General features: G+C 40.3%; 1 protein-coding gene across 1 annotated transcript in view; it reads right to left on the bottom strand.

The window, feature by feature from the left end:
* Positions 1-19152, bottom strand: part of KTN1 (kinectin 1) — a gene marked incomplete in the record, with an annotated part of 2305074 nt that overhangs the window by 1816711 nt on the left and 469211 nt on the right. The window contains 2 exon segments of the mRNA XM_044074427.1: positions 3512-3602; positions 11372-11409. Coding sequence (XP_043930362.1) covers positions 3512-3602; positions 11372-11409 — 129 coding nt within the window.

The following is a 19152-nucleotide window of genomic DNA, read 5'->3' as shown; positions in this document are numbered from 1 at the left end:
AAACAAATTCCTTCTCAAATTCACCCATGTGAATTATAGCATAAGAGGGAGCAAAAGCTACTCCCATTGCTGTTCCCTTTACCTGAAGATAAAAATCTTTCTTCCATGTGAAATAATTATGAGTCAAACTATATTCTAACAACGAAAGCAGATAACCTGTTCTAGGCCCTTCACCCATCATCTTTTGCATAGCCAATAAACCCCATCTTTTGTCAATGTTGGTATACAATGAACAAACGTCTGCCGTGACCAAATAATAATCTTCTTTCCATTCCATTAGGCATAATGCCTTGCATACTTCTTCAGTATTTTTGACATGTGAAACCACCTTGGGTAAATATTTTTTAAAATGAAAATCCAAAAATGTATTTAGTTTTTCAACAAAAGATCCTATGCCTGATATGATCGGCCTTCCTGGTGGATTTATTTCACTTTTGTGGATTTTTGGTATAATATAAATATACGGATGCCATGAATCTATGTTTGTTAACTTCCTAACATCACTACTATTAAAAAATCCCAACCTTTCACCTCTTTCCAATAAATCATTCAATTCATCTTTGTAAGGTTGTAAAGGATTCCCATCTAATTTAACATAATATTCTTCTGCTAAAATAGCGTCAACAATCCCTTCGTACTTCACAGTATCCATTACCACCCAATTTCCACCCTTGTACGCTTGTTTCCCAGTTATCTTATCTAACCTCATTCTAAAATCCTGTAACGCCTGCCATTCATTCTTAAGATTAAACACTTTCTTTTCTTTACAAAATGTTTTATATGACTTTTCAATACAGGAAATCAAAACTTGTTCAAATGAAGTAATAACCATAGAGCACTTAGGAGGAGAAAAAGCACAATTGCTAGGAAGGTTGGGTAATTCTAAATGCCCATATCCTTCCTCATAAGAATAGGCTGAACTATTAACACTAAACACACTATTGTTTTTTTCATGGGATGGGATTCTTAGCAGAGGTTGCTTTAATCCCTTCAGGCCCTTGAGAAATTACCTTAGGTCAGCAGTAGGATTTTTAAATAGAAATTTGTGTGAGCCAGGGACTCTCTAGTACCGGTCTGGTTTTCTGGGTGCAGAGGGAGGGTGTCAAGAGTCGAGCTAGATTACAGGAAAACATCCTTCACAACATCCAGGACTGGCGGGATGGCCAAGGATCTGTGCTGTGGAAGATCTAAGAATTCCCTGAGACTCTTAGACTGAGGGTAGTCCTGACTCTCCCAATGGAAATGCCCCCTTAAGGTATGAAGTGTTTCCCCAAAGGAAAAATCCTCTGGGGGAGAGACAGAAGGGATGGAATCTTCTGCATCAGAATTTTCATAAGTAGAGAGGGGTTGCATGTCTTTATATTCAGATGCATCAGATTCATCTGACTCTTGTTCAGACAAAACTACAGGGGACAGATCTCTTTTCCTTTTGGAGGGGGTAGCTTGGCTTCCCCTGATCAGCATGATAAGGTCTTCTGCCATTTTAAGCATTTGAAACTGAGCCAAGGAAGCAGGTGCCTGAGATTGGGTTGGTTTCTTGGGTGTTGTTCATACCCTGGACCTAAGAAACTCGGTAGTTTTCAAAAGAACGGTAGTTATAAAAGAAAACTGTTTGTGTCGAGAATTGGTAGTGCAAAGGACTTCCTTGGAAGCCGGTGCCTGCTCAGCGGCTCTGAACCCATCCAAGGTAGAGACGACCACTGGATCCTTAGTCGAAGAAGAGTTTTGCAGCATACTGGACTCCAAAAGGGTCTCGATAGCAGCCTGCACATCCACAGGAGCGGGCATCAGGGGCTGCAAAAGCGCCTCACTGAGGACCGGAGAACTGATGACTAGCTTAACAGAAGTGTCATCGGTAGGTTTGGACCTGTGCGGTCTGTCTCTTGTCTTTATCTTTACAGTTTTTTTGAAGATCTGCTGTCAGATGGCTTACTGAAGCCATATCGGAGTTAGAGGACTAAGTGAAAATATCTAGCTATAAAAAGGGCCCGATGATGGATAGTTCGGGTGTTGAACAAAGCACAGAAGCGACAGCGGGGGACGTCGTGGTTTGGGCCGAAACAAGTGATGCAGTTAGAATGAAAGTCTCGGTACGGTATTTGCTTTCCACAGGTGAGACCATTGTTAACTTTTTCTGACATCGGTTAGTGCAAGAAAAAAAGAATCCCCAATGGGGTACTTAGCTTTAGACGACTTCAGCTTCAAATCGGTAGATGAAACTCAGGTAGCAGCCGATTGGGCACTTGTGCAAACTTCTTCTGCTTCCGGCTCCATGGCAAGAAAGACTGATGTAATGGCGTCGGCTGCCTTACTTTATACTACTGATGACCTGACGTCAGTCCTGAAGTGACAGCAACCGACACAGAAATACTAAGCCTCTGTTACTCAGGCCTGCCGAGGGCTACCCTGGCAGGGATAACCCAAATGTGATGACTGTAAGAGTGAAACATGAAGAACATTTGCTGTTTTCTCAACAAAAAAAAGATGGCGCCTTCAGTAAAATGTTAATAAAGCAAAATAAACATTTTGCTTCAAAAATCACTTGTACTTAGTAAAAGCAGTAAAAAAGAAAATTTCATTCCAATTGTTTATCTAATGAGCTGATGATTTTATTTAGAAGACAAAGTCCACTGACTCTTGATTAATGCTGTATGTTTACTTTTTTATGCAACTAACCGCAATTGAGCACAGATTCTTCTTGACCATTTTTTCAGGTCCAGGTCAGAAATAAAGACATACATTAAATTAAATCAAAACATTAAATTAAATCAAAACATTAAATAAAAAGCTAAACAGTAACTTTCAAGGATTCCAAAAAATAAATGGTTCCAAAGAATCATCAATGTGAACTAAAAGTAGTTTGAAATTCTCTGGTAGCAAATGAAATAGCTGTCAAGGAAATATCACTTGGCATGAGACAAGAGATGTTCTTGAACACACTGTTATAAGCAGTGGTAGAGTGGAAAATACCCAGGGCAAACACAAGGAGGGCTGAAGATGACTGTGGTGATATGCATGGGGGTCAGCTACAACACACTGGCAGATTTACCACGAAATGGGTCTCAGCACCTTGATAAATAATGACTACTACAAATATCATGCACACAAAATATGAGCAAATGCTCATACTGTGCTAATATAACAAACAGGAGGCTTATTTTTTGTCTCTTTTTTGGAAGCTTAACGCTACAGGTAAAATGTACCTTTTGTGATCAGTATGGTTGCCCACTAATAACTCATGTGGACTCTTACCAAAACTGTCGTAAGTGGTTCAGTTTACCTTAAACAATACCCAGCTGTTTATATTCCCTCTTGGCCATTAAAACAAAACTGTACCTAAAACACAATCTTCCAACGTGAACATTTACAAATACTCATACTTAATGGAATGGTATAATACACTGCACAAATCATTTTTACATTTTCCAGCAAATCAATTAAGAACTATTTTCCATTTTTTTTAGTTATACAGTGTTGTAACAGAAGAAAACATGTTCATTATTTTTAGTACCTCAATTTCATCTTCTTTTGTTGCTAAACAAGCACGTTGTGCAACCAAACTCTCTTCTGTTTGCTTTATTAATTTATCTTTATCTGCAATCCTGAAGGAAGTTAAAAACAGAAAACTTGTAATTACTTTATAGTCAAGACAAGTACATTTGCATGTACAGCATTATTACAACTGATATATGCTACAAACAAGTGAAACAACAAACTATTTTTTTTCTACTGGCTCTACCAACTTCTATTTTGCACCCAATACTTCCTATACTTGTAGGACCTTAATTCATTATTTTCTAATTACCAGCAGCCAGGATAACAATTCTACCACTCTAACTATTGGCATTCAATGATAAAATCTAAGCACTGCACAGGAAAATGAAGTTGCTCAGAAATCAAACTGAGGAGGGTGAAGTCATCATATGCCTAGCAATAGGGTTTAAATGAACTCACTGATTCTTTATGAGATAGGAAGGTACAGATAACACAATCTCATGCAAAAGAAAACTGACAGTCTTAGCTAGTCATCTGAAACATGCTACTATCTTTAAGTTAACATTCTAGCACAATGAACAAAACATAGTATAACAAAATACAAACTCCTCATTTTTTCATTTTGCCCACCTGTGACTACCCCCATCCCCAAAACTCCAGGCCACCAAACAAACCAAAGATCACTGCTATACAGCAGCATTTTAATAAAGATATGCATTAAGCTGAAAAAAAAAATGCAAGGCCAAATATAATAGTGTCGAAAATGTTAACTAGGATACATTCATCTTAAATTTTTCACTGCATTCAGCAGTACAAATCTTCAGTATCCCTAGGTGAGTTCAGCAATAGGAATCACTGCAAGTGTGGTTCTATCTGTGCTCCAGCAATGCGCCATAGTGTTTTGTTTTTTTCAGTTTTCTCAATGCATGGTTGACAGGTGGGTAGGATACTTATTCTATATATATATATATATATATATATATATATATATATATATATATATATATATATATAATAAAAATAAAAACTTTTTTTTTGTCTCGTTAAAGTTTTGTTTCTTCTTGATGAAACAATCAAGCTCATGATAAACTATTCTGCAAGATGTAGGGAAACAAAACATCCAATAGAAAAACAGCAAAAACAAATATCCTGTATAATTAAATAACGATCAAGAGTCAATAGGTTTCTGAAATTGAGAGGTCTTTTAAACTCAATAAATCAGAACAAAAAGTGATGCCTCAGCTTCTTGACTGACCATCATACAAAAACATAAACCAAGTAGTTTAATAAATGGGAATTCTCCAGCTCCATTAGCAAAGAGCACTAAGGGCTTGACTTTTCCTCCACACCAAACTGGGTTGAACTAATACCAATTGAAGTTTTGCCCATTGTGGAAGGATAGCTTGTCACTTGTCCATGTGGAGAAGCCTAACTTCTATGAACAGAAGACCGTGCATATATGGCAGCATGTGTTCACATATCAGCAAGCGATCACAGAAGCTGAGATAGTGAGAGAGTTGTAGGTGCATAATACAGAAACCTCAACCCATCCTGAGAGGAAGGAAAAGCTCACAAGTTATTTTGTGGGGCTGGAGTTGTCACTAATGGGATGAAGACCTTAAAAAAATCCTATAACATGTACATGTCTGACTGTCCTGGTTACATGTATCAGGGTATCTAGATTTGATGTACACACAGGACCATACCTCTCAACCTCTTGAAACAAAAAACTGGAAAAAGCCTAAAATAATGGGGGGGGGGAATGCCCAAAAATAGGGACAGATTTTAAATGCTGCTCTTATATACATAGAAAGTTGTAAGAACAGAATTTGTATTAGCATACATTTTCTGAAGGATATGAAGTCTGACGCTGAAATGCATGCCATTATTTAGGGACTTCAATCCTCAGTGATTTGCCAGAAAACCACAAATTTTATGAGGAACAGACCAAAAATATGAGGCAAAAATTTGGACATTCTGCAAAACTTTGCACAGTTGAGAGCTATACATAGGACCCATATGCAATTCGATAAGCAGTGAAAATAAAACTGGAGAGCATCATGAAATCTGGACAAGATGGAGGTATGGTAAGCCCTACCAGAAAACATCTTTTTGCAGACAAACACTCTATTCCAGGATCAACACAGTATATAAAATGCAGGAACAGGTTTATCTGGAGCATCCCTTACACATTTTACCCATATTAGTATCTGAACACTTAACTGATAGTCACTGCTGCACCAGAGTTTAAAGGTATTGGAAATTCCCAGCTCACTACTTAATCAGTCATCAGACTTTAGAAGATGTTGTAAAAAATAAATTGGAAGTGATGCTAAATGAATTAATGAAGAATCCCAGCCACAGCAGAGGAACAAAGGGATATCTTCAAATCAAAAAGCCAGATAAAGATAAAAAGGGGCAAGGAAATATGGGAAAAAATATGCAATACTTGTGCAGCCTATAAAAAAAAAATAAAATAAAATATCTAAAAAACATAAAAAGGTCAGCAGAATAGGGCTGAGTCAGAAAAATTAGAACTAGCAACAATTAAAGTAGGGGAGTACTTGGACAGACTACGTGACTGTATAAAAATAGCAATTGATCTGCTTACTTTGAAAATATTCCAAGGTGCCAAAATAAATCTGCTCCTCTGAAAATATTCCAAGGAGACAAAATTATCTGGTGCAGAGACAAAGGCTACAGATGAGCAGTGAGAACATCTGATGTGCAGCAAAGCAACCTAGAGAGAGAACTCAAAATACTGGGAATATTCAGCAGAACTCTGGAAAACGGATAACCAAAAATCAATATACAATTCTGTAAATGCCATTTTACAAGTCAATGGAAGTCCATCCTTGTGGGATGAAGCAATCATATCAAACGGGAAAGACCCATCTAACCCTTTTTAAGCCTAGCCATGCATCCCAAATCTCTGACAAGTTCTGGTACCCTTGATAAGTGTAACCAAAGGCTTTGGAGATTAAACATTTACAAGCAGGGGCATGGGAGATGAACCATTTACAGGTTGCCTGTGTCCATTAGAGAGACAGGTGCCAAACCAGGGATGAATTCCTATTCCCCATCCAATTGTCCAACTTGCACTTGAATTGGGTTAGGGAGGAACTCTGCTTAATATGAATGGGGAGCCTGTTCTAGAGACGTGGTAGTCTCTGGGACACAAACAGGACCTGCTGGAGAGACAGATATCACAGGCAAGGTTTTAAGTATTTAGAACAGGTAAATTTGGTGTTTTTTGTTTTGTAGACTTGCAGGAGGTCCATCAGAGTGGAGTCTGACAATGCCTTGTATGCCAGGCATAGATTTTCCCTCAAAAGCCTATAGAAGACTGAATACAGGGATAGAGCCTTGAGGCAGTCTGCACAGAACATTTTACTTGCACCCTGTATTCTTTTAGTAAGGGACCTCTGTGGATGTTCCATTTGTTGGATATGCCTGGTTAGGCACATACTACTCCTGCCAAGAGCTGCCAGACCAGCATCTGTTTAACCTTGTATTTGACTGCAAACTAAGAGTGGGATGGCGACAGTGGCTGCTGCACTAGATTAATAACTACTGCCAGACCTGGAATCAGTTACGGATGGGGTCCTTTACCTGCTGGTCTGGTATCATGAGATTTCCTCTGAAGATCCTTGTGTAAACCTGCAGCTTAATTCAAGGTAATGCTGAGGGCTTTAGGCATCCTAATTTTGCAGGCATGAGTCTCACAATTTATGCACTTGTACATTTTGACAAATGTCAATGTCATGCACTAATGCCATGGTATTTTATAGGATCATAGATAAGTGTTTCGAGGTAGTTTGGTCATCAGACCACACACATTAACAACACTCACAAATCATGCTACATCCTCCCTCATTATCAAGAAGGGCAGGACAGTCCAAAAGAAAATTTATGGAAACCCATCTAAACACCCAGATGATCTGAATGATGCTACTGTAACTTGCAGAGGAATATGTTCAAGAGTTGAAGTAACCATTAGGTAATATACTTGTCACTAGCAAATTTTTTTGCTGGTTGACATTAAGTCTCTGGTTTTAGTATGGTGGAGCTATTTGATTTATAAAGAAGCAGATCAAGGACGACAGCTCCTGCCAGAGCTAAAAGACACTTAGGGAACTGACAGCACTGTAAGCCTTTCCTGGTAGCTCATTGTCTAGGCCAGATCATCTTCTTGGTTAGGAACCTCTGGGACTTTTTCAACTGCTTAATTTGTCGAGATAAGATATATACCAAAGGTGGCATTATACTCTATAATAGATCTAATTAGGTCAGCGTACAGGGGTATATCCTATTCTTGATGATATGCTCTTAGATATTAATTGTGCCACAGAATTATTTTCTGACCACAGTTACTACATGACGGTTGAAGGAGGTGTAATTGACACTTTCTCAAATACTTAACTACAATGTCCTTTTGGGGGAGACCTTTGGTTATGCTGTATATTCAAGAAATATATTTTCCAAATTAAACAATATTAAAATTCTTCACACTGAAGTTTAGCCCTGTACCAGGATACCACTTGTTTACAAAGGTAAGCTCCTGCTGCAATGAAAGGGTATCACAGGGATTTGGCAATACCCAGCTTACAGTCACCTATGAACTTAGTTAATTGAATGTCCTATTTCCTTGTTTTGAGATTGGAAAAGTAGATGCCAAATGAAGGGATCCTATACCGAGCCCTACAGCAAACCACTAGTCACCTTCATTCTGGCACCACTTTAATGATATGGGGTTCTACCTTTCAGCCAACTGCCTATTCATCTTACTAGATGCGATTTATCAAATTTTACAGAACTGAATTTGTTTGTATTTATGATACCAGTATAAGGAATAGAGTTATATATCTCGCCCAGATTTAAATAAGGTATGTGGAAAGGATTGACTGTCTACTGCCCCTGTTGTGAGTTTGTTGAATAAGTTGACCAAGTAAGCACCCCTCCCCTGACAAAGCCAAGCTGGTGAGAATCTAGCCTAAGATGTTTGATATCACAGCTGATAAGGTCAGGTTTTACAAATCAGACTATTCAGGCTGACAGGTGTACCGTTCCGGGGTCTGTGGTAATTCTGACATTGTGAAGGGGCATCATCACTGCAGTCTGCCATTTTTCATGGACACATCGATAAGGAAGCTTAAACAATTTGAAGAGGAGTTCAACAAGAACATGCTTAAGCAATATGTACAAGGCATCCAGGTAAATGATCAGGACCCTCTGGAGGTGGTATTTTTGGTCTTGAAGAGCACTTGTAGCAAATGCTCCTATGAGACAGATGGATACTGGTTACAATAGAAAAGTTCACAGTAAATCTGTCTGCTAGTATATTTGCTATGGTCAGCTGAGTCAAAGTGGGTGGTGGCACAGAGGATTAACTCCAAACACTGCCACATGTGATTTCTTAATATGCTAAAGTAACTAAAGGACTTATAATTCTCCTTTGCTCTGCAAGAAAACCATAAGTTCACCGATTGCCCTACTAGTCCTGGTAGTAGCTTTTAGCTTCTCTAATATTTTATAAGAGATCTTTGGAATAGAGTTTTTTAAATCTGATGTACAGTTTAAGAAGTTTCTTTCTCTCATCATAGCTTGTTGAATATTATGGCTGTATGTTTTAAACTTCTTTATCTGTTCTAGTACAGACACACTGGTTTGGACATCTATGTGGGAATAAACCTTGCTGGTATAAACAGTAGCTGTCTAATAGTCCAGACTTAATGCTGCAAGTGAACTTCAATAATTCTTCAAAGTTGTACCAGGTTTGGCTGAAGTCTCCAGATTCAGAACTTTTGGCTGCAGGGGATTTAAAGATTTTAACAGAGAAGGTTACAAGTTTCTTATTAGACAAACAGAATGGAACAACTACAGAGAAGGTATATGCAGAGGGTATTTTAGTTAGAACTAGGTGTAGAATATTTAGATCTCTGGTTAACACAGTCTATTCCAGGAAGTTTTATAAAGTCTAGAAATCTCTGTGCATATCCAACTTTTGAAGTATGCTCTTTCTAACTAAATTTAACTACATGCCAATTAAATGGAAGTTTTCAACAACAAGTAACCCCTCGAGTACTTTTAGGAATTTTTCAAGGTCATATGTACATGCAATGCGTGTCCTACAGCAGGATACAAGCTGGTAACCTGTTTTGTGTTGGGTACGATTAAACTGCAGAAGTTCCTTCAGACGGCTACTGGAAATCTGTCTATGTATGTGATCGTCAATGGAAGACAGATACACCACTGCAGTTCTCAAGTCTGAATGTATGAAAGCAGCTGAAACCAGGTAGAGTGCTATCTTTATATTCAAGACAAGTATGTTACTACACAGGTGGATGTGTGTGTGTGCTGCAGACGGCATGCAGGAAGATTTAGGTCAGGCAATGTATTACAGAAACTTCAGTAGCAGACTATAGCAATCTTTTTTTTTTTTTTTTTTAATAGCTCATAGCTTAGTTCAAGGTCAACTGTCCTTGTGGTCCATTTTAACCCCAGCCTATTATTCCATTTGAGAATCAAACATTGTATCTAGTGTCTGCAAGGTTTGTGTGCGTCTTTCGGCTTTTCCCGGTTAGGGGTCGCCACAGCGGAACTCCGGTCCGCTAATGATTGGTAGTGGATTTTTACGTACCGGGTTACCAGCCCTGACGCACAACCTTCAACTAAGGCACGCCCCATTCACGTATGCCTCCACACAGAAGACTCTAGCTGATAATCGAACGGGACAACGTCTTGCTACGAGGCGACAACGCTACCGCAGCACCACCACTTGCAAGGTAAACATCGTAGTTATGCCAATCCCTGATGACTGCACTGATGCCAGGTTGGAATGCCTATTAACTGGACTCTGTCTAAAAAGATGCATTATGGGCAGTCAATGCTTTAGTTAGTATGCATAAACATTGGAATGAGAGATGCAGGCCACCTGTGGTGAAACAAGCTGACCTGTCAGCCATCTCATCACATGCTGACAAATGCTAGATCACCCTAGGATAACAGTTTTTTTAACTAATTAAGGTCCATTTCATCTTTATACTGATGAGTCAATCTTGGTAAATGTTAAGGCCCCACTCAGAATCAGGAACTTGCCTGCACATGTAATGAAAGCCATCATAGTTCTCTGCCTGCCTGTCAATTGAGTGCCTTAAGTCATTCACACTCAGATGGCTCCTAAAAGGTCGATCATAACTTCCTGATGAAAAGGGCTGAAAAGCTCTCATGACATCACAAATTCTGGCACTGAAGATGCAACATTTAGTTAGTTTCTCAAAAAATCCAGATCTCTCGTGACCTTTACAGTGATGAGGTAGTCTCTGTAATATGCTCTGAAGTTTTATAAATCTGACATTAATTAGCTAAAGGGCTGCCCCCAGGGATTAAAAATAGCAATTTTCTATAGGATAATTTGTTTTCAGACATGGTTTTATTAAAAAGCAATCTGGTCAAACAAAATATATCCCAAAATGAAAATCCAATCCAGCTGTATACACTGTTAAGATGACCACATGTATATTTAAAAGAAAAAAGTTCTAGCCTTTTCGTTGTTTAACAAGTTAAAACTTTCCAATAAACAATGGGCAGAGACCCAAGCTGTATGCACAGCTACAAACAATTGCGGATCCTGGGGCAAAGTAAGATCACAAACTGCTATAAAGAAATGTCATGCACAAGACAAAGGAAGTTGCATATCCTGAGTATGCAAGCTTCAGATTTAAAAAAAGAAAATCTATGTGAGAAAGCATAGCATGGTGTAATAAAGTGTTCCATCTACCACATAACTCCCTTTAAGTGAAATCTCACTACTACTTTTTTTGCAATACTGTAATCCTTGATCGGTATTGTTTGTTAAAGATGCATTCAAACTTACGTCTTTTGCAATTCTTCAACCAGAGATGCAGTGCTACCCTAGAAAAAGGAGGAAAAAAGTCACTTCCATTTCACAGTGGAAGTCGATAAAAGAACTTTTACACATTAACACCACACAATACAGCAAAACAATCCACATAACACAGTATTCTAATTTTCAAATTGCAGTTAAATGCAGAAGTGCTGGGCAGATGCTAAACATTTTTCTACACAGTCTATTAATCTACCTTCTTTGTACATTATGATTTTTATCCATCTTCAATTTCCATCAATCTTCAGTTTCAATCACAGTAAAACTATTCTGTCTATCCCATTAATTTATGAATAGCAGAATATTTTATATAAGTATCCTATTTTCCTTTAGATAATCTCAGACAGTAGATAATACATGCAGAAGAAATTTCAAGAGTTCAAGGTCATGGGGCAGAAATGGAATTCATCTGCCAAAACCAGAATACCATTTAGAAGAATATCACAATACACAACAGTTTTAAGATTACCTACACATAAACAAAAGCAAATCTTAGAAATGTGAAACTGTCTATGTCTACCCAGAACCTGCTTATGCATCAATAAAGAAATTACAGCATATGGTGAAACTGGGTGCAGTGCATACCATTAACAGCACTGGAATGGGTCTGAAGGAATAACACCTACAGATACATTTTTAAAGGAGAGAGAAAAAGAGGGGAAAAACTGTTGATGTGGCTAGAAAAGGAATGTTAAACAATTAGGGTAAAGCAATAGCACACAGTAAGTAAGAAAGGGATGGGGAAGTGTAGCAGGCACAGTACAAAGGTGATGGAAGTTGAGAAATTTCACAAGCTTCTCCTGGGCTTGAACTCCTCCCTTCTCCCACAATGTAGTGCTTTCCTATCATCCATCATGGTCTGTCCCCTTTAGATATCATGGTACTGAAGCGATATGGAGAAAGGGTTGGGTTTATGTCTACCAGATCTAGTCAGGAAGGATGGTGAAAATGTGGATGGGGAACAGTTGTTCAGATGGATGGGGGAGAGACAATGAGAATAGTACGTATGTATGTGTAAGTCAGCTTACATTAACAGTAGATGTTCTAACAAATCACTGTTGCAGAAGCTTAATCTATTTGGGTAACATTCTGCCTAGGATATAGCCAATGGCCAAGCACCTTCCACATATTCCAAGTGGCTCAAGGAGAGACAAATATAGAAATCAGATTGCCAAAAGCTTCAGAGCTTTCTTGCTTCAGGAAAGGAGGTTAGAGCCCTAAAAGGAAAAATGCTAGCTATCTGTGACACTCAAGAGTATGAACAATTTTCTCCCCCTTGTTTTCTGGAAGGGATACAAGGAGAAGAATAGACTGGCTTAAGGTAAACTCAGAAACCACTATACACATAAATGAAGGATTAGTTCTCAGTGAAATCTTGTCCTTGTGGAAAATTACTCATAAGAACTTGCAACTCAGACACTCTTCAAAAAAACAAGACAAACAGTCTTCCAAGTTGAGAACCTCTAATCAGCCTGATGAGCTGGTTCAAAAGGAACAAAAGAAAGCTTTTCAAGAACAAAGTTAAGATCATAAAGAGGATCAACCTGTTTTCTATGTGAAAGTACATGTAAAACCCCTTTCAAAAACTGCTAGATTTGAGGAAAGGAAAGGGTGATTTTAGGGTCAGAAAAACAGCCATGGCCACAAGATGAATCTTGATATTAGAGTAACAGAGGTCAGAGGATAGCTCGCACAAACATTCAAGAACCAGCGGTACCTGGACCGTAAAAGGGTCCTGGTTCTTACTATAGCACCAACTAAAAAATCTTTTTCCACTTGCACAAGACTTCCTAGCAGTAGGTTTCTCAGCCCCCTTTAGCACCTACTGCACATCCTCAGAAAAAAGGTTCCTAAATGGTATCAAACACTATCATCCAGGCAACCAAGCAATGTTTCCAGATCTCATGATGTATCAAAAAAAAAAAAAAAAAAAAAAACCTCCAGTCTTGTGTGAGCAAAATCCAGCCTATGAGGAAGCTTACAGTAACTGCTCTTGGACAATTTCATAACAAACATTGCTGCCTGGGCCAAAAGGGAGTCACCAGCTTCATCTTTGTAGAACCCATAAGAATCTTTAGAAGGACCAGGGATATGAGAGGCATGGCCGGGAAAGCAGAGGAAAGTACAGTTTTGTACCTACCATAAATGTAGATGTTCGAGGATCCACATTGCTGCAGTCCTAACTATTGGGTAGTCCGCTGTCCAGTCGGCCCGAATACCAGAGTATATGGCTGACGTCGGTCAGGGCGCATTAGACTGACGTCAGTACGTCAGGGTACTAATGCGCATGACCGACGTCATATCCTCAGTCTTTTCTTGCCCCAGATGTCAGAAGACCCTAAAAAGACAAGGCCCAATATACCTGCACCAAAAATATGTACAATATATACAAAAATATCAGCATATAACCTCACCTACACAACCACCCCTAAACACAGAGGGGAAGGAGGGAGGGTAAATTGGACTGCAGCAATGTGGATCCTCGAACATCTACATTTATGGTAGGTACAAAACTGTACTATGTTCTTCATTCCACATTGCTGCAGTCCTAACTATTGGGTAGAATCCCAAAGCAGAGGTAAGGGAGGCTGGCAAATCATAAAGAAGCAGGAGCTGACAACATGCCTTGCAAAATAGCTGTGGCAAAACCAGCCCTAGACTTAGAGTAGAGAGGAAGGTGATAATGCTTAGAGAAAGTATGCACTGAACTCCAAGTAGCTGCCTCCAAAATATCCTTAGTTGCCACCCCTTAGAAATGCTGTTGAAGTGGCAGTAGCCCTAGTGGAATGAGGCCTAATCCCAGCTGGAATCTCCTTGCCATGATGGGAATAACAGAATGCAATGCAAAACCCAATCCACCTAGAAATAGTTTGTTTTGACACAGGCTTGCCCTGCGAACTCAAAGCAAAAGAAACAAACAACTGCTGAGACTGCCTAAAATCCTTAGTCCTGCTTAAATAATAACGCAATTGCCTGTGTACATCTAAAGTGTGCAAAATCTTTTCCCCTTTATTTTGGGGGTCTGCATAAAAAGTAGGCAAATGAATAGTTTGGTTTAAAGCCACACTAGAAACCACCTTAGGCATAAAGGAAGGATTAGTACGTAATGATACCCTATCCTTATGGAAAATCAAAAGGGCTCTACTGCCATAAGGGCCTGCAACTCAGACACCCTTCTTGCAGAAGTAATAGCCAACAGAAAAGCAGTCTTCCATGACAAGTATTTCAATTCAGCAGTAGCCGCAGGCTCAAAAGGTTGTAGAGTAAGTTTTTCCAACACAAAATTGAGATCCCAAGCAGGAGTAGGAGCTCTACGTGGGGGTCTTATATTCTTTGCCCCTCTAAGAAACTGCTTGAACAAAGGATGCGAAAACAATGGTGGGTCACAATCATAGTGAGCTGAAATTGCTGCAGCATGAATCTTAATGGAAGAGAAGGACAAACCTTTGTCCAATAACTCAGTAAGATATTGAAGAGCCACACTCAAATTAGGCTCAGAAATCTCCAAATTCTTTGCTGTACTCCAAAATAAAAACCTCTTCCATTTTCTGCGTACACTTTCCTTGTACTAGGTCTTCTAGCTTCCATAATCACATTTAAAACTTGTTGAGGAAGTTGAGACCTGCTGTGTTTCAACACAGAATATGCCAGGCTGTTAGATGAAGAGAGTGAAGCTTGACATTGAGCAGATGACCGTCCTTCTGAGATAACAGATGTGGAATCAAAGGTAAAGGCCATGGAGGCTTCCTTACCAGACTCCTCAGTAGTGGGTACCAGTGTTGCCGAGGCCAATCTGGAGCTATTAAAATCATCCTTGGCTTGTCTTGTCTGACCTTTAAGAGCACCTTTGGAAGAAGAGGCAGAGGTGGAAAGGCATACACATGAAGATTTTTCCAACTGAAAGAAAGAGCATCCACTTTCCAAGCTGTGTGATGAAACCCCTTTGTGCAAAACTTTGGCAGCTGGTGGTTTAGTGGAGAAGCGAACAGATCTATGTCTGGAGTTCCCCATGACACTGTCAATTGCTGAAATACATGAAGATCCAGTTTCCACTCGTGGGGATCCATGATTTGTCTGCTTAACACATCTGCTAAGGAGTTCTGTGCTCCGGCAGAAACCTTGCCTGAAGAGTTAGTTGCAAGCTGAGCGCAGTCTCCCATAAAATCATTGCTTGCCTGCATAGAGGATAAGAATGTGTTCCCCTTGTTTGTTGATGTACCACATGACAGTTGTGTTGTCTGTTAGAATCAACACCTGCCCTGGAAGAAGTAACTCCTTGAAAGCCATTAATGCAAACTGGACTGCTAACATCTCCTTCATGTTGATATGTAGATGCTGTAGTCTGGCAGGCCACTTGTCTTGTATCCACTTTCCATTTAGATGAGCTCCCCAAGCAATGTCCGAGGCATCTGTCGTTAAAATCTGACTCGCCTCTGGCGGGTCACAGAGAGTCCCTTGTTTAGGTGACATTCCTGAGCCCACCACAAAAATTCTTTTGAAGGCAAGGTATTATTTGAATGACAGTGTCCAAATCCTGGCAGTGCTGTGTCCATACATTTTGAGATACCATTGCAGCTTCCTCATATGCAGTTTGGCATTGGGAAGCACCAGAATACAAGATGCCATGAACCCTAATGCTTGAAGGACTGTCCTTGCAGTCAGCACGGACTGATGAGATAGTTGATGGAAGTAAAGGGATAGACTCTTTTGTTTGTCCGGGGTTAAAAAGGCCATCTGGGCTGCTGTATTCAGTCTCACACCCAGAAAGCACATGTCTTGAGAGGGTACTAGACTGGACTATTTCGTTCACAGAATACCCTAGGCATCTTAGCACTGCTATAACATATTCCAGATGCTGTAGAAGGTCTTCCTTTTCTTGAGCCAGAATCAGGCAGTCGTCCAAGTAAGGATAGATTTGAATTCCTTTTAGCCTGAAGTAAGCTATCACTGGAGCCAGAACCTTTGTGAATACTCTGGGCGCAGTAGATAAGCCAAAGGGCAATGCAGAGAACTGATAATGAGAATTTCCAGCTCGAAAACGCAGATACTTCCTGCAACTTAGTCTTATAGGCACATGAAGGTAAGCTTCCTTGAGATCTAAAGTTACCATCCAGTGATCCTTGCCCAGCAGAGGTAAAAGCTGTTGTAAAGTCAACATCTTGAACTTGGGAATGTCCAGATAAGTGTTGAGGATAGATAAATCCAAAATTGGTCTCCACGTGTTCCCCTTCTTTGGTACTAGGAACAGGCGAGAATAAAATCCTAGGCCCCTTTCTGATACAGGGACTGGCTGAATGGCCCCTATTTGGAGTAACAGAGAAATTTGCTTGTGAGCCTCTTCCCTTTGTGGAGGAGGAACGTCTGGCATGCCTTTGAAAGGGGGCAATGTATGGAAATAAAACCTGTAACCGTGGTGAATGATATCCAACACCCAGCTGTCTGGAGTAATTAAATCCCAATTTTCTTTGAAAAGAGACAGTCTTCCTCCCAAAGGAGCTGCCAGACGAGAATCTACTGGCAGCTGAAAAGGCAGGTCATTGGGTCTGTTTACGAAAGGACTGACCCCTGCCCTCACCAGAAGTCTGAGCAGGTGAACTCCCTGTTCTAGGCCTAAAAGAACCTTGAGCTCTGCCCCTACCACGTCTAGACCTACCCCTAGACTGGGAATCATAAGCAGGATATGTCCATCCCTTAGTAGGCCAATTTCTACTAAACTTGGTGGCTGCACCTGCAAAAATCTTTAACAGTTTGCATAGACTTAGCTTTGTCCTCCATTTTCTTTAAAACTGCTTCCACAGGCGAACCAAACAACACATCAGACTGTAAAGGAGCATCCAAAATCCTTGTCTTAACATGCTCAGCTAAATTCTGATCCCTCAACCAGGCATGCCTGCGAAGAACAGAACTAGTGGCAGCCACCCTCGAGGAGGCCTGTACAGCATCAAAACCACATTGCAAAGAATGCTTACCCACTTGTTCAGACACATGAACTAAATCCAGCAACTCTTTACACTCAATACCTTCCGCCAAAGCATCCACCTTAGATTTCAGTTGTGAAAGGAGATAATTTTGATATTTTAGCATGTGAAACTGACAATTCAACACAGGAGGTATAGCTAAGGGCCTATGCTGGGGTAAAAACAAGAATTCCCTAAGCCTTTTCCTGGAATCAGAGTAATCCTGGCCTTCCCATTTAAAGTGCTCCCTCATGGAATGCAGAGTCTCTGAAAATGAGAAATCCTCAGGAGGAGAAGCTGTAGGAGTGGAATCATCCACATCAGAATCAGAATAAGGAGGATACTCCTGCAAATCTTCCGCAGAAGACTCAGAAGCCTCTGAACACTGTTCAAAACTATCAAACTCAGGTTCCACCCTAGGCCTCTTTATCAGGAGGGGGCATAGAACCTCTAATCATAGTAATCAAATCTTCTGCCATTTTAAGCATATGTTTCTTAGGCACAGAACCTGAAGTGCTAGGAGAAGCCCCCACTGAAGCTAAACTTGGCCTACCTCTCAAAGAAGTTTTGGAAACAGAAGGAGAGGCTCTAACTACCTTGGGAAGAGAGGGAAGAACAGTTACCTGAGAAGCCCCCTCAGCCTGGCCTACCTCCTGAGAAGGCACATCCTGTAACAGTAAAGTCTCTGCCTGAGACTCCAAAGAAACTCCTGGCAAAACCTCTGGCTCCACTGAGCCTTCTAAAGAACCGACGCCCAGGACTGCGGTTCATCAACCCTAGGCTTCGCTGTTTTGTCCTTGCGCTTCTTGGACGAAGCGGGCGTCGGAGCATCCGACGGCATTTTATAATTACAACGCTTCCCAAACACTAACCTGGCACAGTCTAACCTTCTCTTAATAGTGCGTTTGTTAAACCTAGCACAAGAGCGGCATCCAACAACGCCGTGCTCAGGCCCTAAACAAGGTATACACAAGGTATGGTAATCCCTATGAGGTATCTGTTTCCCACAAGAAATACAGTTATTCACTTTTTCTGACATCCGGTTAAATACTGAGGCAAGAAAAAACCAAAATGTTCCCCAACGGGGTACTTAGCCAACTCTGATTCGGTCTGAAACTCCGACTTCAGAAAATTTCAGAACGCCAACCTGCACTCGCAAAACTGCTTCTGCATCGGACCATGCGGCAAAAAAGACTGAGGATATGACGTCGGTCATGCGCATTAGTACCCTGACGTACTGACGTCAGTCTAATGCGCCCTGACCGACGCCAGCCATATACTCTGGTATTCGGGCCGACTGGACAGCGGACTACCCAATAGTTAGGACTGCAGCAATGTGGAATGAAGAACATCATTCTTGCCCATGAGAATGAGAAAGCATCTGTCTTCCAGACCTATTTACAAGGAATCCTGAAGCAGAATTTCTTTAATAGTCTGTTTTAGAAGGATGCAAACATAACTATTTGAGATGTTTCCCACAGTTGGATCGATTCCTGGAAGACTGCTGGGTTTAAGTTCCATAGGCAAAGGTCTGTCCTATTCCTGTACAGCTAGTCTGCTACAATGCTTTGCCCTGACTGAATGTATGAAGCTTGTAGAGTCTAAATCAGCAGAGTTGCTACTTCCCAGGCAATAACAATAAGACTGCAAATGGCTAAGACTTGGTACCCCCATTTGTTTATATACTACATCACTGTGGTGTTGTCTGGGTTTACAGCTTTCAGATTACTGCCAACATTTCTGACCCTTAAGTGCTTTTATGTGTCCTGTTTGTTCTACTTACCTTGCAATTTA

The sequence above is a fragment of the Protopterus annectens genome, chromosome 6.part0 (assembly GCF_019279795.1).
Source record: "Protopterus annectens isolate FY-2018-M chromosome 6.part0, PAN1.0, whole genome shotgun sequence".
Lineage (NCBI taxonomy): Eukaryota > Metazoa > Chordata > Ceratodontiformes > Protopteridae > Protopterus > Protopterus annectens.
Note: the sequence above shows the minus strand (reverse complement) of the source record. Positions and strands in the feature narration are given on the sequence as shown.